At 48.7% G+C, this 22,239-nt stretch overlaps 2 protein-coding genes across 2 annotated transcripts; both read right to left on the reverse strand.

The window, feature by feature from the left end:
* Window positions 1–1,503: 1,503 nt before the first annotated feature.
* On the reverse strand, window positions 1,504–5,089 carry CALHM1 (calcium homeostasis modulator 1). The gene is made up of 2 exons (XM_008643966.2): window positions 4,236–5,089; window positions 1,504–2,851 (listed from the first exon to the last, which is right to left on the reverse strand). Exons 1-2 carry the CDS (start codon window positions 4,782–4,784, stop codon window positions 2,384–2,386), a joined length of 1,017 nt encoding a protein of 338 aa, XP_008642188.1. The 5' UTR covers window positions 4,785–5,089; the 3' UTR covers window positions 1,504–2,383.
* A 4,100-nt stretch (window positions 5,090–9,189) lies between these two features.
* On the reverse strand, window positions 9,190–12,038 carry CALHM3 (calcium homeostasis modulator 3). Its single transcript, XM_008643967.2, has 3 exons — window positions 11,752–12,038; window positions 10,596–10,851; window positions 9,190–9,656 (listed from the first exon to the last, which is right to left on the reverse strand). The coding sequence occupies exons 1-3, from the start codon at window positions 12,036–12,038 to the stop codon at window positions 9,195–9,197; spliced, it is 1,005 nt and encodes a 334-aa protein (XP_008642189.1). The 3' UTR covers window positions 9,190–9,194.
* Between the last annotated feature and the right edge of the window lie 10,201 nt (window positions 12,039–22,239).

A 22,239-nucleotide genomic window follows, 5' to 3' on the forward strand; every position in this document is an offset into this window, starting at 1 on the left:
CTGTCCCTCAGCTCCAACTCCTGCCAAGCCTGTTGCAGAGGCCGGAGGCCCCCGTTCTCCTTCCCCAGCCTCCTTGCCGTCTTGTCTCCGGGGTTAAACTCAGCCCTCCCCAGAGGATGTCTTCAGCACAGGCAAATCTTCAGCAACACCCACGTTCCCCTCCGCCCCGAGCAAGTCTAGGCTCAGCCCAGCGCTGGCAGTTCAGCTGAAGGGATTTTTGGACCATTTTCCTTCCCACCCTCAGATCTGGGGTCCTCGGGCGGGTTTTTGCTGCTCCCTGTTGTTTGGGCGCGGTGCATCCCTGGGCATTCCCACACCCTCGGTGCTTGCCTGGGGCTGTCTCCCCTGCCAGCTTGGTGGGGACCCTGGGGCTTGCTCCACGCTCAGGGCGCTGCTGTAAACTGGGATCAGCACCGGGACCGCAGCCTGGCTGAAATCCCAGGGATTTCCTTGGGAAGGGTTCCCTTGAAAGGGCTCTCCTCCCAAAGGCAATGAGCAATGTTCCCAAATTCCAGCACGGAGAGGAGAACCTGCCTGCTCTGTGACGATTCTGCAACTGCTGAATTTTTTGCACGGGGCAAAAGCTCTAGTTCTAAAAATCTTAATCAAAAGTCCAAAAGCTTCTCGTTGCAAATGCATCTAGTTATTTTGATACCTTAATGGCTATGCCATGGAGCCTGCCATCCCTCCATGCTGCTCGCCATTGTGGGGACACTGAGCGTGCCTTTCTCAGTGAGCTGCAAATAATAGGAGTGGAAACCACCTTTATCTTTTAATCTCCTTTGCTTTGTAAATCAGGTTTTGTGCCTATTAATTTCTGGGCAGGTGCATTAATTAAAGTTTGGGTGTGAAGATTAATGACAAACCATGTCACGCTCCTTTCTCCTGGGAGTTGGCCAGATTCAGCCTGTCTTGACTACGGGCTTGCTAAGCTGCTCTCACAGCAGCCAGGAGAATTTCCTCATCAGTTTGGTCCTTTGTTCTCTTCTCTCCAAAGCCTCTGTGGAGTTACACACTGATAATTAGGATGCAAATGACAGCCACCTCAGTTACTGGTCAGCCATAATAAGTTGTTTCAACAGGAACACCGCAGCAGAAATTTCAAGGGGATGAACATCTCGGAAGGGATGTGGCAGAGCTAAAACTCATCCCTCAAAAGGGGTTTGCCTTCTGCATATTTGTAATAAAATCAGGGTCATTTGGAAACACTCTTCCGGGCTGCAATTTCCATGGTCACCTCGAGGGCCTGCATCCTGTCATCCCCAGTTTCTATGGAAGTGGGCAGCCACCTTGTATTGGGTAGCATTGGCAGTGACTTCCCGGCTTCTCCTCTGAGGGCCAGGGCTGGCTGCTGCTGGCAGCCACGCACTGGCAAAACACTTCAACTCACACAGCCTCAGCACCCCGGGCTTGGCCTGGGGGCTCTCCCTGTGCTTTTCATCATATCCAAATAAAGAAACACCAACAGCTTTTGTAAATAGCTTTTATAAATCCTGGTGTCTGAGCACAGAGCTTGAATGGTAAGCCTGAATTATTTATTTGGCTCCTTAAACAAACACCCAGGTGGGTTTTTAAAAACAGTCTTTGTGTCAGGGAGAGATACAGGAAAAATTGTAAGAACAAATCGTCCTGAGGCAGATTTGTTGCCCTGGCCCCCTCTCTGCTCCCTGCTGCTAAGCCGTATCTGCTCTCCTTGTCCAGACAATTCCCTCAAGGAGCATCTCTGTGGAATCCTCATTTAATAGTCCCTGTAACACCAACCACACTGTTTCTGTCACAGGTAGTGTGGTATGGGATGTCTCTTCACTAGCTCATTACTTCGGTCAAATTTATTTTAAAGCTTTTCTTGGCTTGGGAGCTGTGTGTCTGTGGGGATGTAGTGTGTGGAGGGGTAATGTGATCTTTTAGGGTTTCACAACTTGGCAGGAGAAAGGGGCACCCCCAGCTTGTTTCCCCACCAGGGGGTTTTTAATACTGCCTAAACCCACATGCACTGCTCCGTGCTGAGCACGTCATAGAAGAGAGGAAGTGGTAGTGTCTGTCTTGGCAACTGCCACAACACAAACCTGGTGCTTGGTGGTGTGGGACACATGGCACATCTGGCTGCCACATCACACCCTTCAGCATCCCCAGGGCTCGTCCATCATGGCCTTGCATAATTGTCCCTCCTGGCACAAAACTCGTTACCTGTATTACCAATGCTGTAGGACAGGATGTGAGAGCAGATGGGATCACACCAGCTCCACTGAGCCTGTTGGGTGCCTGTTCCCCTGCAGCCGCTGTGGCACCGGCCCTTGCCTGTGCCCTGGCTCCTTCTGCCCTCTCTGCAGCCCATCTCACAGAAACACGATTTTGCTTCTGCACAGCCCTGCTGTGCAGCTCCTCACACCCAGCTGTAGTAGGCAGCTGTCTCTCTTCGGGGCACGGAGGGGTGTGTGGAGGGTTGCCCTTCTCCTGCCCAGCCATTTCCAGTGGGGAGGGCAGGTGGGTGGAGGTCCAGTGGGGGCTTGCATCTGTGCCAGCTCTTCAGGGCCATGTTCATGGTGCCCTGGTCGGTGATCCCCAAGAGCTTCTCAGCAGCTTCCCCTGCATCCGCAGCGGCTTTCACGGGCAGGTGGCAGCGAGCAGCCACCAGGTCTGTGCTCATGCCCTCAAAGAACTGCTGGATGCAGACCTTGGCAAAGCTCCTGGCATGCTCTGCACATGTCTCGTCGAACAGCTTGCGTTCAATGTCGATGTAGTGGGACCAGTATCTGCTCTTCAGGAAGGCAGCCTGGCTGAAGCAAGGCCGAAGGAATCGGACCAAGAAAGCCAGCGTGGTCATTAGCAGCACAAAGCACCAGCCCAGAGCCTGCAGGGATGAAGGGGAACCAGAGCTATCACGGAGCACATGCCCAGCAGAACCAGCCAGCAGAACCCCCCTGGTTTGCAGACAAGCCTGGCTCCACTTGCGCTGTTTGACATTTGGCTGTGTTTACACTGCAAAGTTGGATGAGGAGGCCCTATGAACCACGTCAGTGCATTTGCACTGGAATTTTGTTCAGTGCATTGACACAGGCAGCACCTCTCTCTTCTTGCCTTGTAGAGCATCAGCACTGACCATAAATAACACCAGGGCTGAATCCTGTGCCCAGCCCTTGGTTCTGCCTCAGATACGATGGTGCCCCACCTGGGTCTAGGATAGCCTGTGTCCTCTGACTTGCAGTATTGTTCCAGATACTCCCTGGTTTATGCAGCTGTCTAATTCTTTTTCTGAGCTGTTGAACTTAGTAACATCTACTGTGAATGAGCAGCAGTGAAAGCTCCCCTGTTAATGGGGTCTGACAGGAAGGGTGAGACAAAGGCAGAGCCAGAGCCAGTCTGTCTTGTTCACCATCAGTCTCAGCTCAGGCTGCCTCCAGACTGTACTGGCAGAGCTCATGAGGTTCAACCCCCCCTGGAAATGCAGCCCCCTAAAAGAGCACCTGGGGGGAGAGGTTCTATGTGGGACCTTGTTTTTTCAGCTCCTAATGCTTTCCAGTTGGGGTCTACCTAGGAAAATCTGCTTTGTGTCTTTGGAGAAGCCCCTGTGGCTCCATTTCTCTTAAAGGAGATAATAATTAATGTCTGCCCTAAGGAGGTCAGGCAGAAGAGCTGCTTATAAACAGGAGTACATGAGTGACAGGTGTTTCAGACCATCTTGTCTCCAGCATGGCCAGGAGCAGAGGGCTTGAGATCAATTAAGCACAGGACAAGTGGTTAGTGGCACATCTTCATTTGTGGTTCCCTGGGATGGTTAATAAACACACACTGGCTGTTCCCATGCAGCAGCAGAGACAAGTGGCATTGATGGTTATCAGTCTGTTGCTTGCACACGTTATAATAAGAAGCAAGAGCAACTGATGGGTTATTGGGGAGGGTGACAGCCCACCAGCCACTGAGTAAGATCCATCTCAGCCCCTTCTGAACTTGCTCTGAATAAAAACACACACACAGTTTGGCTGTCACTGCTCTGCAGCCCTGGGCTGCCTAGGCAGGAGAGGGGGTCAATTATCAGGATGACCTACAGCTACAGCCTCTGCACCACACTGGAGGCATAACTCCACAGAGCTGAGTCTGAACACACCTTGTATCCCTGTGAAGTCACCAGTGTCTCCTGCTTGATTTCAACAAGGAGGTTCTGTTGAGGGAAGAGCTAAGGCTGGCAGTGCCTAACCCCAAGCCACCGGGGACAGCACAGCCATGGTGCCTCTTACCTGTGAGATGCAGCGCAGGTACCTGACAGCCACTTCATTGGCAATGAGCTGCTGCCCGTCGTAGATCTCCTTGCAGGGGATTCGGGCAAGGACCCGCTGTATCTCCCCCTGGGAGAGATGGGGGTGGCTGGCATTGCCCAGGGTCTCCACGGGCACCGAGGTGCAGAAGGCACAGGTGATGCACTTGCCATCCAGCAGCGTCACCGACACCCAGACCGTGGGGGCGATCATGGCCCGCTGTGCCATGGAGCAGAACATGTAGCGCAGGACAGCTGGGTCCTTCCCCCGCTGGCCCTGCGGCCGCCTCCACTCCTCTGCCAGCATGGAGATGTTGTTGTTCAGCACAAAGCCCAGCAGGAACAAGATGAAGGGAGGCACCAGGAGGATGCCCAGCCCATAGGCCAGGTTGTAGTGTGGCAGGCAGGGGCAGTTGAAATCAAAGGCTGAGTACATCTGGGTGCTGGCAAGGGCCATGATCCCACAGATGCCGTTCATGAAGGACTCCTGGTTGGACTGGAAGAACTGGAAGATCATCCGAAACTTGTCCATCTTCGCTTGATTCCTTCTCCCACCAGGGTTCAAGCTGTGGCCTCAGTTTATTTCATTCTTTCAGATTTCCTCTTCAAGCATGGCATCACCAAGTCTCTGTGCAGTTCACTGTTTCATTCATGCACTCTTACAGCCCCAGTATTTAAAGTAGAAAATTAAAATATTTTTTCTGCTTATTTTGCTGCTTACAAAAGTTTAGAGTTTGCTTCCTCCTGCTCTTCTTTGGATCTGGGACCTGGGTTGTTTCTGGTTTGCAAAACCTGATTTCATTATTCTCCACATCCCCATTTCTGCAGTCTCCCAGCCACCCGTCCCCTTTGCTGGAGGATGCAGGTGTTACCATGGTTGTGTCCTCACCAGAGCACTCTGTGCCCTGGGCAGAGTTGGCTGATTGGCCTCTGGGAACCTGTTTGCAAATGCAGGAGATGGGTGCTCCTCCCAGGACTGAATGAGACACCCCACCTCTGCAGTGCTAGCACACATGGAAAAACTGGATTCCAGAGCTTCCCCCTTCCCTCCATGTGTCAGCCTTGCCTCAGCAGCATCTAAGGCAAGCACCTTTCAGGTCTGCCAGCCCCTACTTCTGTACCTGCTTCACTGCGAAATACCTCCTTTTTATTCTGCAGAGGGAAAGGAACAGGAAAGGAAAAGCGGAGGAAGGAGAGGTAACAGTTAGGCCAGGCTTGACTTCTACAGCATAAATGTAAAATAAGTGGATGGTGTTGTTGGTGTTCTCCTGCATCTCTGTTCCCAGTTCACAAAGCAGCCTAGCTGCCCTCGGCTGCTCCCTCAAGCTGGCCAAAAGATGGGGGATTACTGGGACTACAGGTGGCTGTAAAACAGATGGTGGCAAGTGCTCAGTCCCTCCAGACCGGGTACCACCTGAGCTGTTGTCATGAGAATCAAGATACATCTGACTGGACACCAGTGTGACTGCACTGGTGGCTGTAGGACATGTCACCAAGGGAAGCTTACATGTACATAGCTTACATGGAAGACACAGGAGAGCTACTTTCCCCCAAGGTTTTGCAGTGTGCCAGTACAGAGGTAGGAAGCCAGAGCAGGCATTTTGACCATTAGTCAGCGCTGCAGGTTCTGAGTCTGCCCCGCACCAGCCCTGGGGCTCAGTTGGTAATGCTGAGCTCACCCTGAGATGCCACCGCAGAGGTGAGCACAGAGCGTGTGGGTAATACCTGAGCAGTCTTAGTTCTGCCTGCTGTGAAGAGGTTAATTGCATCATCTCATCAAATGGGAAGAGATTTTGCTTCATGAATATGAATGAGGCTTATTGCACTGCTAGCTGAGAGCTCAGACTGGCTTCTCTATTCACCTGGCGAGTGGCTTTTTGAAGGGCAGTTCACATCAAAGCCTGCATGAATCAACCCTGTAAAAAGCAGTGAGCTTTTTGATCTCCAGGAAACTCTGCCTTTTACTAAACATGAATGAAGGGCCTGAGCCTGCTTGGTGTACAACACTACAGTTCTCACTGAAGCCAACAATAGGTCAGTGAGAATCCAAAAAGAGCTCATAGAAGACAATGCCTGGGTCTTTCTTTCCATATTGCTGTGTTAGGGAGGACTTTGTATTCATGAGTTTCCCAACAGAAAATTCACTCTAACTGACTTGCAAGGGAAGGCAGAGCTGATGCTTCCTCCTGCAACCCCAGCCTACCTGTGCTCTGGAAACCGTGTCCTGGAAGAGATGGGGAATGCCCAAGTCCCTCCCAGGACCCAGTCCTGCACCTGCACACCGAGACTGACTCTGAGGTGTGGAGTCGTGGAGGGCTTTGCATGTCCCAGGCAGTGCAGGATATAGAAAGGAGGGATGTGACAACAGCAGCAGTTCCTATCAGGAGAGTTTGGGAAGTGACTGGGGAAATTGTCTTTGTAGTCAGCCCTGCTGTTTCACAGGCTCTTGGCAGGTGAGGATCCCTGGGGATGTTGGACATATCTGCAGGTCTGGCATCACAACAGCCCTGAGAGACAGAGAGCTGCTAAAGTTTGTGAATGACCCTCTCTGCCCCACCTTCCACAGGAGGGTACACACTCCTAATAGAGCTGGTGGGAAAAGACTTCTGGAGATTTTTTGGTCCACCCACCACTCCCTGCACAAAGCACATTCAGGGTCACATCTAGTTGGGATGTGAGTATTTCCATAGATGGTGGTGCCATAGACTTTCTGGGCAAGCTTTTCCATCACCCTCAAAATCAATGTTTTCTTCTGTTTAAATGGAAGTTCTTTCAGTTTGGGTTTATTGCCTCTTGTCCTGTCATGGGGTGCCAGGTACCACTTTCCACAAAGGAGAAGAGTTCTTTGGCTTCAGAAGGAAATGCAGCAGGGGACTCAGGGAGGCTGGGAGGAACGAACACCCATGGCCCCAGCCAACTGGAGCTACTCCATGACCAGACCAGACCCTCCCAGCAAAGTGTGAACCTTTGTAGACCTGCAAAATCTATGGCAGCACCCTTAAACTCTCCTGTTTTCTCCCTCTTGGTACACATAACAAATCTGTTCCTCTTCCCCTTTTTTGCATTTCGTATTTTGTGGCCACACTGGAATGGCTTAAAACCTGAGAGCATGGAAAGCAGCATGCAAAGGGAGCTGCAGACCTCTGCTCTGAGTGTGTTAGGAAAATACCCAATTTGACTAGTGTGGAATGGTGAGTCCAAACTGAGCCACAGCCTCAGATTTGTGATGTGTGTCTGATAAAAGTAATCCAGAGACACAATTCACAGTGCAATGCTAATTTCAAGTAAGAGCTCAGAAGAGCTCCTGGGGAGAAAACCACAGTGTTTTTCCCATCATGGGCCACAGCTGGCTCTGTGCACTCTCCTAGCACATCCAAGGGAGCGCAGGGATTCACCCAGACCTGATTTTGCTATGCAAATAAGAAAAGCTCTGCAGCCCATCCCTCTGTGCCCTGCAGTTCCTGACTGGGCCTCCTGAGTGGGCAAAGGGGTGCAGCTGCCCATGGGTGGGCTATGGAGCTATTTGGCCTCCCAATGTTTTGCCCAGTACCTCCTCATTCTCTGGCTTGTGCATACAAACATCCTGGGGAGGAGGTGACCCACCTGCCAGCAGCTTGACAAAGTCAATTTGGGGAATTAATATGCATTTTCATTTTGATCCCTCATTTTGGATTTAGTCCCAATGTGGTGGCAGGTTTCTCTGCCCCTATCCCACCCTCTTCTTTCCTCTTGGGAGCCCTGCTTGCCCCACCTATCCATGCACGCCCAAGGAGACATTTCTTCTTCACCCCGCCTCCTTCCAGCCCTCCACATTGCACCTTTCCCCCCAAGGGACAAAGTGGGCATCAGTGTGAGGTTCAGCCTGGAGGAATAGATGTGTCTGTGCTGGGTTAGTTTGCAGTAAAGACTTTAATGCATCCAAGCAGCAACGCTGGATAGAAGAACCAGTGAAACTGGCACCAAGTACAACGGGGACTGGAAAAAGCAGGTGAGAAAGCAATTATCATTAAAGGCTCAGAGATAAGGTTACATTCAAACAGGTTTGAAACTCTGGATGGAAATGCCCAAATAGGTGTTGCAAGGGTGATCCTCTGGATAGGTCAGTTTGTACTCAAATCTAGCAGGGAAGTGTTTAGAATATCTGTTCAGACTTCTCAGGCAGAGTCAGTGTACCCTTTGCATGGCTCAGCATCAGTGCTTACAGCAGCTGCCTAAACTCCAACACAGCCCCGTGGCTGTGTTAAACAAAGCCTCCATCTCCTTTTCCATTTGCAAATCCAGCCCAATCCAATTGCTATTCAGAGGTGCCTTCAATTAAAGTTTTGCTGCTCCATGAATTTCAGTGTGTTGCCATATTTCATTTTTTAAATGCATGGAAGTATTGACAGGTTGTTAGAGGGAGACAGAACAGCTTGGCAGCTGGGCTGGGGGCAGCCAGAGCTCTTAGCAGATGGGAAGATGTAGGAGGTGGTTTTGCCTTTTTGAGTAAATATGTTGGTGTGGTACTAAGAGAGTTGCCAATTAAATCATTTCTGTGTCAGCTCTGATAACCCTTTGAACCAGGTTTCACTGGAATGGGCAGGAGCTCCTCACACATCTGTGTGAATGGTTTGTGTACGCAGCCAGATGTTGCTGCCATGGTTAAATCCTTCCTCAAGTCAGAACATTTTTATCACAGCTGTAAGAAGCTGCAAACTCTTTGATATGACAAAAGTGCCCCACAGAGCCCTTGGCTGAGAAATATCATTAACCATGACTGCATCTGGGACCTTTGGACCCTCAGAACTAGCTGACTTTGGAGGTTTTGCCAGGCATGCCCTGGAGTGAGGCCTTTGGGGTTGCAGTTTTGGAGGAAGGTGTGAGCACCACTGTCATCTGCCTGCTGGTCCTTGCTTTGTGCAGAGGTTTGGAAATGCTCTGTGTCTGCAGGAGAAAGCTCCCTTTACACATTGGTGTGCTGGGGGACTTTGGAGTGAGTGCTGGGGCTGTCTGCCCAGGGCAGAGGGGATCTCTCTTGCACCAGGGGATGCCTCTGGGTTGCCTGGCTGACATCCAGGGGAGGTTTCTCATAGTACCACCTTTTCAAAAGTTTGTTCACCTGGTCTTGATCTGTGATGCCCCGGAGAAGATCTTCCTCTCCTTCAGCTCCCTCTCCCTTCCCAGGCAAGCTGCAGCTGTGCAGTTTGATCTCTTGCCTCATGCTTTCAAAGAAGTGGAGGATGCATTTGTGAGCAAAGAGCCGGCTGTGCTCACAGCAGGTTTCCTCAAAAATCTTTTGCTCTATGTCAATGTAGTTGCTCCAGTGACGTGCCTGCAGGAGGGTGGCCTGGTTGAAGCAAGGTCTGAGCCAGCGGGCAAGGAAAGCTGCTATGATAAGGATCAACAAAATGCTCCAGCCAAGTGCCTGTGTGATAAGAAAGAAGCAGTGAAACAGGAGCAAGACAGACACAAGGACAGCACGAGCTGTTTGCCTGTATCAGTGAGACAGGGAGTGTGGCTGGATGGGAAATGTGGCGTATCTGGACTCCTGTCTTCAATCTGTCCCTGTAGTCCAGCACCCCACACTGCACTCAGAGGGTTGGTGTAATCGCCTTCCAGAGAATATAGGATATTTATCTGTGCACGAATCATTCAGTAAGGATAACTGATTGCAAAGTTAGCCTGGAGCAGACAGGCATTTGCTTTGAGCATAGGAGTGCCCCAGGGAAGGGGGACTTCAGTGCTCTCCTTTGGGGTTTCCTTATCTCCAGTGATCTTCTCCTGACACCTACATTAACTCCAGGGCCCAGGAGTCCTCACGGCAGTGTGAAGACAGCCCAGCCTATGGGTAGCTCCCTTTGATAAGAAGGAAGAGCTTGTTTTCAATGACCTTCCACCGGTCCCCATGCCTGACCTGGCATTCCTATACCAAGAGCGGAGGCCAGTCAGGGCTCCACTCCCCATTCTGCCATGTTCTATTGTTCCTGAGCAAGCTGTTTTTATCTGTCTAAGCTTGCACTGTCCTTAAAACAGTGGGTCCTGTCTGCAGGGTTAGCAGTTAGAAAGATCTTTTGACATTGAATAGGGCTGTAGGAGACATCTGTATTCTATACCATATCTTTTATCATCTGGGTTTAGAAGCTGCTGGTTCTGTTATTAAACCATTCATCATTTCTTTCCTTTTCCCTACCTGACTCAAGATTATCACTTAGGATAGCAACATCTGGAGGCAAAAAGAAGCACAGAGCAGCCTTGCTCCCAGCCTGACTGCAATGAAGTGATGACAAATCAAGGAAGAGCAGGAGCAGATGCCACATGCCTGGTCACCTCACTGACATGAGTGGCTCTGCCAGCAGTGACCCACCTGGGACCAGCAGCGCAGGTACCTGGACACTGCCTTGTGGGACGTGTTGTTCCTCATGAGCTCATCGTCCTTGCAGGGCACCTTGGCCAGCAGCTGCTGCACCTGCACCGTGCTCACATTGGCAAAGCCTACAAACTTCTCGGGATCCATGGAGCCACTGAAAGCACAGATCAGGCACTTGCCATCCAGGAGGGTGACTATGATCCAGACGACAGGGGCAACCATGGCTCGCTGCATGATGGAGGAACACATGTACCTGGAGCAGGAGAGAGAGAGGCGAGTGGGTAAATGCTGGGAGCTTTCTCCTCATCCAGAGCCCTGAGGGATGCGGTCTGTCCTCTGCCAAGCAGTCTTTCCAGACCCAGGGAACCGACTCCCAGGGCTGTCCTCAGAATTGCTTCAGCTGATGCTTCTGCTCTGGGATGTCTTCGTTGGTTCTGCCTGTCAATGAAACCTGCACCAGCACATGGCAGTGCTCTGTGTGCTGTCTGCACTCAGTCAGTGCACAGTCCCCTCATTATGCGTTTGCCTTGACTGTACCCTTATGCCTCCCATGCACAGATCTTTGTCAGCTCTCCCTTGTCTTCCACATTCACACTTCCTTTTCTCATCAGTTTCGACCTGGAAAATCCCTTTTCTTCTGCAGCCTTTCTTGCCCCTCTCTGAGCCAACTGTGCACTGCATAAAACTTTGTATGTAACAGATGGAATGTGATTCTCCTCTCCCACCACTATAAATTAGTAAAAACTCAGGTGAAGGGAGGGAGACTACGAGGCTTTCAGTAAAGAATGATCGTGATGAAAATGCCACAGCTTTTGCATATTTAAAAGGAAATGTCTCATCTTTTTGCACATGGAAACCCCCAGAGACACCCTGTGAGGGCACGACAAGGCAGCAGCAATGCAGTTTCCCAGGGTGGTGGTGTAAGCCTAAGTGTTGGGCCACTCCTGCTCTCCTTTGCTGGGATGGAATGAGACTGCCTTCATTTCTGCTGGATGTAAATGCATTTCCCATACCTGTGCCCCTCCAGGGTTGTGGGGAAAGGCCTCAGGAGATGAGCTTACAAGAAAATGAATCTACCAGGAGGATCAAAGCTATGGAGAGACAGCTAAACAGGAGGTGAGAAGAGGGATGCCATTGCCGCTGCAAACCCCACCTGATGACAGCTAGGTCCTTCTTCCTGTGCCCCTGTGGTCGCCTCCACTCCTCCAGCATCACCAGGGACTGTCTGTTGAGGATGAGACCGCACAGGAAGAGGATGATGGGGGGTACAAACATGATCCCCAAGCCATAAGCCATGTTGTACTGGGGTAGGCAGGGGCAGCTGAAGTCAAAGCTGGTGTACATCTTTACACTTCCCAGGGCCAACAGCCCACAGATCCCATTCATTACAGACTCCGAGTTGGATTGGAAGTACTGGAAGATCATCCGGAAACGGTCCATTGTGTTCTTTTGGCCAGGGGTGCTCCTCCTGGGAAATCACTGGGCTGCCCAGAGTGGCCTGTCTCCCTTTGTTCCTCCTTCTGCTGCCACAGGCCAGCAGCTGCAGCTCAGCCTCCAGTCAGCAGGAGGATGAGGATGGAAGAGAGCTGCTGTGGCAGGGGGCACAGCCTGTGCTGGGGCTTCCCCACTGGCACAAGGCTCTCACAGATGTGCCTCTCACTCAGTGCTTGTCTTCCAGGGCAGTTGGTAGCTTTTCTAGGTGAGCTGATGGATACAGCATCCAGCAGCTTTTTTTTCCACCTTGTTTTTCATTTTCAGGGCTGTCCCACATGCCAACCAGTCACAGCCTCCAGCAGTGCTGGGTCCCTCCCTCCAGGAGATGGTAACTCTCTGTGGAGAGCCATTGGTGGATGCCTGCGAGCTGCTCTCTCTGCTGATTGAAGCCCGTTGAGTGATTCACTGCCCGGGAGAAACCAGGTACGTCAAATAAGCTCCTCTGTGTTTCTGCTGCTGCCCCACTTCTCTTTGCATGTCCCCAGCCCTGTGTGGGGCACAGGGGAAGGCAGGGAGTGCGCGCCTGGCTCCAAGTGCACTGCACGGCTGCAAGCTCAGATTTCCCTATGAAAATGGGCTGAAAGGACCAACCCTCTAGTCAAGAGGATGTGAGAATCGATAGCTTTCAAAGCCTGGAATGGCACCTGGGGGCAAAGGCTGCTCTTGGCTATGCTTCCCTTATATACTATGATGATATTTGTGCCATACTACATCCATCCAAGGCTCTTGCACTGGGGCACTTCTTGCTCCCCATCAGAGGGCACGATGCAAACAGATCAGCTGGTTTTTTTGTCCCATGGGACTGGGTTATCATCTTCATAATCGTTTTGTCTCAGAAGTTCATTTTACAGATAAATACAACTCATTGCCACACAAGGAAGTTCTGGGTTTTTTTCCTGACATATTCAACATAATTTTCCTCTCCCCAGCTTTCCTCTCAAAACACTTTAAGATTTCTTCTCAGCTCAGGTTTCCAAATGCACTCAGGAAAGGGGGAGACAAAAACGGTGTTACTTTTAATTATTTTGTTGAAAAAGAGAGGAATTATCTCCACTGAAATACACTTGCTGTCAGCACTGGGGTTTCTGCCCACGTTGGCTCCCACTGCAGGACTGGTTGCCTTGATGGGATCGTGTTGAAAGGGATCAGCAGGGAGGAGGTACTTGTTGATCACAGGCACATACAGATGAATCACAGATGAATGTCATCTCCTCCAATCTGAACAGCAACTCGCACAGTTATTTTAATGAAATACATTTGCTCCAAACATAGTATTTGTGTTCTCCTTTACCTGTGAGTGAATTGACTGTTAATGTTCATCCATCAGCAACAAAAACCCTTGGCTAATCAGCTCATATTTCCACTTTGCCATTATAGAACATCAGGACCCCTCTGCATCGCACAGTTATTTTAATGAAATACATTTGCTCCAAACATAGTATTTGTGTTCTCCTTTACCTGTGAGTGAATTGACTGTTAATGTTCATCCATCAGCAACAAAAACCCATGGCTAATCAGCTCATGTTTCCATTTTGCCATTATAGAACATCAGGACCCCTCTGCATTGCTGCTGCAGGGCATCATGACCCCTGGCTGAACTCCATAGTTGATTTTTAGCCAGGGTGCAGCCGGTCTTGGTTCTCAACTGCTTCAATACTCAGTGGGTTTCTCGTTTAATGGCTTACATTTATGTGCTGACTCGACTTCAGAAAGTGTTGTGCACTCTCTGTAGAACAATTACTTTAGAAAAATCATTTTGCCTTTCCAGCTCTCCTGGGCAAAAACATAGTAAAGGCTAAGCAGTTCCATACAGCTCAGGAAAATAAGATGTACAAGGAGTAGGAAACATCCTCTGGACAAGGGAATTTTGCTTCTCCCATGCGCCATCTCCTGACCTGGATGTTAGAGGTCTGTAAAGGATGCCTCAGGGTAATCACTGTGCTCTGCTGTGACTGGGATCTCACCAGTGATTCGGAGTTGAGACATGGAATTGTTGAACTGTAGAAGAAAAGGAATATTCCTTAACTTGCAGAGAAAGACATTCAGAGTTTCCTGGGGAGAGAAAGGCCTGTTAAAGTAAGGAAATTGCTAGACATGGACAAGGGTTCAAAATGGTTCCCAAAACTTATCACATTTGATTACTCTGTTCTTTGGGTGAAATGAACAGGAAACAAGGATTAAAATAATCTGTCTCCTCTCCTCCAGCAAATGGACGTGCCCCATGTCCCCAGCGGAGCAGTCACCCTGCTGAGCCTGCTGTGAGGCTGCCTGCAGCTCTCTAGGGCATTCTCCTCAGAGGAAGGCAGCTGCTCCTTGGTAGCAAATCTCCAAAACCATGCTGGAAGCTGTTGTTTCTCAGTGCATCTTTTGGAGGGCCATGCTGGACAAACCTTTGCTTTTGCCTCAGCATTGCAGAACACAGTGCAAAGGAGGGGGCTCCTTTCCTTGCCCCTTCATGGGAGCAAATACCTAAGCTGTAGGCTTTTTGCCTCAGATGATGGAGAGGGCAGTGGGTACAGGTGTGAGAAGTCCCTCTTGCTTTGGGGACAGGGATGATTTCATCACCAAAATTTGAATTGGTCATTTAAAGCAGGGTGAGTTCAGCAGAAAAATGTGGTTGGATTTGTGCCTGAGTGTGATGCTGGAGCAGCACTGATGCTGTGCATGTGTGGCTTCTGGGGGTGTGCATACCCAGAGCAAGTCCTTATCCATGTGTTGTAGTGGGGAGCAGGGGCCAGCAGTGCAGGTCTCACTCAGGTCTCCCTTTTCTCTGCTGGGACTGGATCATCTTTCCCACAGGAGCCAGTGTCTATGAGCAGACATTTCACCCATCCTGAAGCTTGCTCTGCGGGAAACTGGCCTTTGCCAAGAGCACTTTTCCCAGCAGCAGGGAAGGACCCACAGGGCTCCTGCAGGAGCACTCCTGGCCTGTGGCATGGGAGGTGATGGGTTACCTCATTGGAGCCATTTACAATTGTTTATTTGTACCATTTGTCATAACTGACATGTTATTTAATTACCTGGACTGAATTTTTTTCTGTCCTGAATGTCTGCCTCTGGCAAAATATTTTTAGAAAACTGTTACATGGGTTGGTCAATTGTTCCTTAGTTGATGTAAGGGCATAAAAAAAAGCACACACACATGCACGCACACACACACAAAAATGAAAAAACAACTTCTTTTCCCTTGTTAAAAATGTGGGGTTGTACAATTGGTCTGAAAATGCACAGCAACTCTGACATCCACCTAGAGGCACTGTCCTGCTCTGAGTGGATGCTGCAGTCAGGGGCCCCCCCAGCACCACAGGTCACTGAGTTATCACCCTGCTCATTTTAGTACCTTTCTCCTGGATGATAAATCAGGATGCAGAACTGGCCCAGCACATTCACAGACTGCAGGAGATGGCTATGAAATGAGTTTAGTTCTGAATGTGTCTTTTTTCCCAATGTCTTGGCTCATTAATTGCCACATGGGGATGCCACCTCCACAAGGTGTTTGGTTAAAACAAGCACCGTATGGCCACAAGGAGCAGGTACCAAGCAGTTTGTGTTCCTTGCCTCAGTTTCCCTTTATGGAGTGAAGCCCTTTCTCTGGGTACTGGGAGGGTGAGTAAGTCACTGGTGAAATGTCACATTCCTGTGATGTGGGAGCACCTATGCTTTCCCAGGTCTCCAGACTCTGTTTTGGGCACCTCTCAGCTGGTGAACTGGAACACCCCTACCAGCTGGCTGTGTTTATTCAGAGGACAAGGGGTAGTGCTTTTTCAAGGCTTAGAGGAAATTTGTCATCTTGTGTTTGAGTAAAGGCCATTACCACTGTAAATGGCCTTTCCCAGCAGCAGGGCCTGCAGAGCAGTTTCTTGTTCCTCTGCAGCTCAGGTGAGCCTGTTGCTAGCCCTTGGCCCCACAGGGAGACACCCCTGAGAGCCTGTCTATGCTTGACCAGCAGGTTGTAACTGAGCTCTATTTTCTGTGGCCTTTTGAAACATTTTGGGGGACCAGTCCCCCACTGGTATCTGAGGACAGCAGTGCAACATGATTGCCTTCTTTTTTCTCCAGATCTGGTAGAGAATGTTACTCCTCACTGCCTGGAAATCATTCAGCATCTTCAATTTATCACAGCAGAAGTCAACTTCCATTTCAACTGCCCATGGAGATGGACATAGGCAGTATTTCCTCCTATGCAAACTTCTGATGGTCACTGGCAGTAGTGACAAATTACAGCTCTGTTGGCTCCATGGGACAGGGACCACCTGAATCTGTGATTCTGTGGGTATTTTTGCACAGCTGTGTACTCTGTCCAGGATAAGCAAATAATGAGTAATGACCATTCAATGATTAATGAGATGCTAGCAAAAATAAAGGCAGCATTGTAAAATGTAGTTTGTCTTCACTAATGATGTTCTCTGGAGATTAAGTACTCCTGTGTTCTGCCTTGTAACTTCATTAAAGCACCAATGTGCAGCTGACTGCCAGTGAGGAAATACATGGCTTAGTTAGGTGTTGTTCTTCTTAAGAGCTCATTATATATTGCTGTCCTGGCCATTAGCACTTCGCTTTTTGCCTTACTTAGAAGCCTTATTTCCTGATCTCTGCATTATCCCAATCTCGACCCAATTCACACCATTTCTCACTGAGAGGGATTTTTGTAAGGCTGTTTATCTGCTTGGTTTGGAGTTGATGCTGCAGTGACATCATTTGAGATAGAGTCTCTTCTCAGCTAAGGGGGAATTAGGGGATAAGGTGGAGAATTAAGAAATTAGACTGATACCTAAACATTGCAGCTCAGTGATTTTTCAGACGTTTTTTGATTTGCTAATGCTCACATATCTACTGATGTTTAGCTAAGGTTTTTTCTTTTTGTGTGTGTTTTGATTTGGGTTGGGGTTTTTTTTGGTTATTGTTTTTTTTTGTTTTGGTTTTTTTGGTTTGTTTTGGTGGGGTTTTTTTTTTGGTTTTTTTTTTTGTTCTTTTCAGACACTCAAAATTAAGCTCCAGCCCTGGGGAGTCCACAGTTTACAGGATGAAAACCACTGATAACAAGCTTTTCTTCAGAGACCAGTTTGTCTTCAGTTTGTAGAGATGTCACAGAGACTGTTTAGGTGTTTAAAAGGAAATGGAAGTTGAGTGACAACACCCATCTTAGTGCTGTGACTTTGGGCCTCTGCATTAGGATTTAAGGCTGACCCAGTCTTTGTCCAATGTGACTATTCCAGGAAGCAGACCACATCCTTCAGTATCTGGATTCATGGCTTTTAAGTCAAAATTTCTCTCTGTACTGTGTTATTAATTCACCAAATCCCCTTAGGTAAGTCACATCTAAAAACTGATGTCACAGATCTTTTGTAAGGAGTGATCCTGTATTTCTCTAATTTGTGTGTCAGGAATGGAAAAAGCCTGTAAAGACAGAAAGAGAAATTTGTTGGTAAATTTTGTTCTTTTTTCTCATTTTATTTTTTTTTTTTTTACTCGAAGGATTAAGCACAGCTGACTGTGTTTTCCAGTCAGGCACAGGGCTATGAAGCAGCATCCCAGTATCACTGCTGTATCCTGGGGTGCAGGGGCTTTAAAGCTGGGGAGTGAGGGCTGTTTGCACAGAGAGGGATTAGAGCTGGGGGGAAGGAAAGAAGGGAGCAGAGCAAAGCCTCGAAACGGTGAGGAAGCAGTTTTTCTTGGCGCCACAAAAAGCGGGGCATCGGTCTTAAGCAGCGTGTTTGGGAAGAGCGAGCTGGTGTCCTTGTCCTTGTCTTGCAGCGGGACCTGCCACCACAGAGCGGTGCTGCGGCTCCTCCGGGCGCTGCCTCCCGTCCCTCCCCTGTCCTTCCCATCGTACTCAGAGGCGAGGGAGATTTTTCAGGAGTGCCGAGCATCCCTGGAAGTGGTGCCGGGCGGATCAGCACTGCCAGCGCTGCTGTGGTGTGCTCAGGGACAGAGTGATCAGAACTCCCACAGGACCGATGTGATGCTGGAGGCTGGAGCACAGGTGTCATTCAGGATGCTTGGGCTCATTTCGAGTATGTATCTCCACTACAAATCTTTATGAAGCTTTAGCAGACATCAGGCATTTTCTGGGCTGAAGATGTGCTAGAGCAATGCTGAGCCTTTCCTATGTGCTGCAAATAAACTGCAGAAGTAACCGAGGGAGAAGGAATCCCACTGTCAGGGCTGGGGGGTGGTCAGGATCCACTCCTCTCTGCCAAAAGCATAGAATCAGAGAATATTACCAGCTGGAGTACTCACAAGGGCCGTTGAGTCAAGCTCCCTGGTTCTCACAGAATTACCTAAAACTAGATCAGGTGTCTACGAGCATCATCCTGATGCTCCTTGAACTCTGTCAGGCATAGTGCCATGGCCGCTTCTCTGAGGAGTATATTCTGACAGACAACCCTCTTAGTGAAGAACTTCTTCCTAACATCCACTCTGAACCTCTCTGAAATCTGCCTCTAGGTATATCTGGAAATACAGAGATATCCATAAAACTAGTTACTATGGGGATTATTTCTGTAGACCTTGAAAAAGATTTGCAAAAGGGAAAAAGAACCACAACATTCAGAATGGAATCCATGAAGCAGAGTTTCCCAAGAAAAGTGCGGTGTGCATGAAGACATCATAAACGAAACACAACAGGTATTTTCTTGTTGCAAGAAAAACCAATCTCTCTCCACAGGTGTTAAAATTCATCTTGTCTCCACGTTCCTTGGTGCTCTGAGGTGGGAGATATATTCTGCCAGAGCCTTGTGTAGTTATTTACTCTCATGTACAGTGATGGTTAAAACCCCCTGCCTCTGACAGAAGGACATACATCAGTATTTAAATTGGCCAGGGTTTGGATTTGGATTTGTCTTAGGTTTCCTTCAGGCACCAGTGCTAATCTGAACTTGTCTCAGAGTGAGTCAAAGACAGAAAACTCAGCTCATTGTGGCATTTCTTTGCACAACTCCCCAAAACCAGCATCTCTTTCTCATCAGAAGCCTGCAGTCACATCCTTTCCCAGCTCCCTTTGCCAACCACCCCGACCCCCGGCATGGCAGTCACGGGGATGAAGCCTCAGCCGCTCCTTATCCAAGCAGACACGGCCCCGCACGGGCGGCAGCTGCAGCCGCCGCGGCCGCTGTCACCTGCGATGGAGCCTGTGCGAGAAGGGCTGAGCAGCTCTGACATCTCTCTACCCCTGGCTGCTGCTGCTTTTCTAAAAGCCTTTTCTTCTAGACCAAAATCTCTCTTGCTTTGTGGACTCCTGTGGAGCAGTGGGCCTCAGCTGGAGAGCAGCTGTCCTTTCAGGTGATTTGTTCAAGAGTAGAGATAACAGGATTGTTTAGAAAAAGGACATCTTAATCCAGGAAAATATCAATATTTTCTCTCATAGCTCTTGTCCTTATTTGGTACAAAGGAACTTTTTCAAGTACCTGCTTAAATATTATGGACCTTGTGAGAGTTTGTTACCCTTTGAATGTGTACACACGCACACTGCTGTCTGGCCATTAGTTCCTCTGCAGAGTAATAGGTGACCTCCAATCCTAAAAATCCCTGTTCTGATATAAAAACACTTTTCTACTAATGCCAGGGCCACCTGACCTAAAACACACATCCCTGAAGTTGGTGCTTCACAGTAGCTGCAATTCATCTTCCAGCAAAATTAGAGTCCTGTTTCACAAGATTGTCTTGTCATCTAACTCTTGTTTTTATCTGTTTATAACCCACCCGCACATCATTAATCTTCCTCTCTAGTGTATATTTATAATATTTATATGGTGTTGGGTATCTCCAGAAAGCTGTGAACACAAATGCAGTTGTCTGCAGTTATTGTGACTTCCTGACAGGAAAATACTATCCTGACTTAAGCTTCTCAGGGGGGTCTCTCACCAGCAGCAGATATTCTCTGTGATGACAAGAGACTTGTGGATGATCCCTGTGGCAGATTTCACCTATGCTTGACCATGATAAAGAGGAAATGAACAAATCCTAGAATCTCAGGATGTTCAGACTTGAAGACACAGTTTTCCTTTCTCTGCTCTTAGTTCATCTCTCTCACACACTCTGACTTTGGAACTTCTTTCCAAGCTTAAAAAATCAAGCTCTAATACCTTTTCAGATGGAAGATCGGAGGAGGAGGTGTCTGCAGGTGGGTTTACTGTTGCATTGCTGGGCTCTGGCATGTTCCTGCTCACTGCCCCCAGTGCATAATCGTGAGGAGTAATTCATGCATGTTCTTAGAAGAGGCAACTCCAAAAGAGCAAAAAACTTTCTCCAAAACTGCAGGTAATCTTATAAAAACTGTAGGGTAAAACCCACCAACCATTCCAGCTGCACCACCATCACTACCACCCCAATCCACCCCCTGACAAGCTCTCATAAAGAGCTAAGGAAAAAAATGTGCCACTATCAGAGATAGATGGTTCATCACAAAACAGACTCTGCCCTCTCTGTCCTGGTCCTCTGTGCAGAGCACAAAATACCTTTTAAAGACAAGATTATGGACTGCAATTTATGACTTTACTTAATACTAACAATCATGGACTCAGCAGAAATGGTCTTTTAAGGTACACCGCAATTTCCATATCCTCTGTTCCAAGCTAAATTCTTATGGTTGCACAGGCAGTAATTACTTGCAGTGCCTTGTGTTCTGCAGAGGATAATCATCTTCTCATGCTGCCTTTGGTAACATCCCTAACTGCTCCTGCCCTTCCAAAGCAAATAGCTAGAATCACACTGTGTGAGATGATGGGATCCTGTGGTGTTGTGACAGCCACCCCTCTGCTGCTCAAGGTTTATCTGTGGTAACAGGGCTTTGAGTATGGGCCTTTTCCAAGAGCTCTGAATACCCCTGCACTGTTCTGTGTTAAAGCCTCCTGTGGAACTCAGTGTCTTGGCTTTGGTACTACACACAGACTAAATGTGCTGTTGTAAATTAATCCCTGTCCCTTCATTGAGATTTTTCATGGCCAGACTCCCATGTTCCCCCTCACGTCTTCCCCTCCCTTCTCTGTAAGAGGAGCACGTCGCTTGGAGCTACTTCTTATATCTAAACCTCATTACATTTTCACTTTTATTTAGCAGAGTCCATCTCTGCAGAGTAACATGCTGTAGTGACTGAGGGGCACTATAGAAAACCTTTGGGATCCACATCAGAAACAATGATGGAGTGACAGCATAGGTGAGTGGGGAGCTCCATGAGAGCACTGATGCCTCCCTGGCTTGGTCCCAGCCCCAGTCCTCAGCAGTTAATGGTATTCCTGCCACCAATTTCCCAGCCATGAAGCATCACCTTCAGCCCAGCTCCGTGCTTCTGGCCTGTTTCTGGTATTCACCCACACTTTCCCAGCCATCTAGACTTCCCAGCCTCATTGTCAAGAACCACCCTTGCTCCTTAGAATTAAATCATCTCTGCGTGATTGAAAATGATTTTGGGGGGAATCAAGCCAGCACACAGTGGCCAAAAAACAACCACAAACTGGCTTCTCTGGCCCTGGGTACATGCAGCACCTGGATCTGACTTCACTTGGATGTTCGCTGGCTTACAGCCACGGCTTTCCACCCTGGGCAGCGGAGCAGAACGGCTAAGCCATATAAGTGTAAGGCAGGGATTGCATTTTGGGTTATTTCACATTATCAAATTCTCAGTCTCTGAATCTGGCATGACCAGTGTTTTATTGCCCGCGTGCTCTTTTAGCTAGAAGTGCACTTTGGAAGGAGACAGAAGTATTGCAGATCCAGCTCTTGCTATTGACTTCCGTCCTAAAATGAGGATAGATTCCACCATAACAGTTTTTGACTACTGCAAAGATGGAGACAGCGAAGAAAAGAACTGCAAGAATAAAAGCAAAAGAAAGAAGGAATAAAAGCAAAAGCTTTGGCAATTGGCCTTAACTACTAGCAAGGCTGTAACTAGGGCCTTGACCTGTTCCATTTGTGTAGAAGAAGGATGAATGATGGAACTACAATTCATAGCATCTACTTTGCCTTTTGGATCAAACAGAAAAACATCTAAGAGACTCCACTGACATGGAACTTGCAACTCAGCAAATTCAGACTGGGAGTTGTAGGATTTTAACTGACAGTCATTAAATCATTGCAAAATTTAGCCTAATAGTGTAATAGCTTCTCCTTTGTTTGCAGTCTTAAAACTAAAGGGAAATTTGTTCCCTAA

Source organism: Corvus brachyrhynchos, unplaced genomic scaffold, assembly GCF_000691975.1.
Source record: "Corvus brachyrhynchos isolate BGI_N302 unplaced genomic scaffold, ASM69197v1 scaffold61, whole genome shotgun sequence".
In the NCBI taxonomy this organism is placed as follows: Eukaryota; Metazoa; Chordata; class Aves; order Passeriformes; family Corvidae; genus Corvus; species Corvus brachyrhynchos.

Coding starts and splice junctions, on each gene's coding strand:
- CALHM3 (XM_008643967.2), bottom strand. CDS start 12,038: ATGGACCGTTTCCGGATGATCTTCCAGTACTTCCAATCCAACTCGGAG. Junction 10,852..11,751: donor AAGGACCTAGCTGTCATCAG/GTGGGGTTTGCA, acceptor CTCCTGCTCCAG/GTACATGTGTTCCTCCATCA. Junction 9,657..10,595: donor ACCTGCGCTGCTGGTCCCAG/GTGGGTCACTGC, acceptor CTTATCACACAG/GCACTTGGCTGGAGCATTTT.
- CALHM1 (XM_008643966.2), bottom strand. CDS start 4,784: ATGGACAAGTTTCGGATGATCTTCCAGTTCTTCCAGTCCAACCAGGAG. Junction 2,852..4,235: donor ACCTGCGCTGCATCTCACAG/GTAAGAGGCACC, acceptor TCATCCCTGCAG/GCTCTGGGCTGGTGCTTTGT.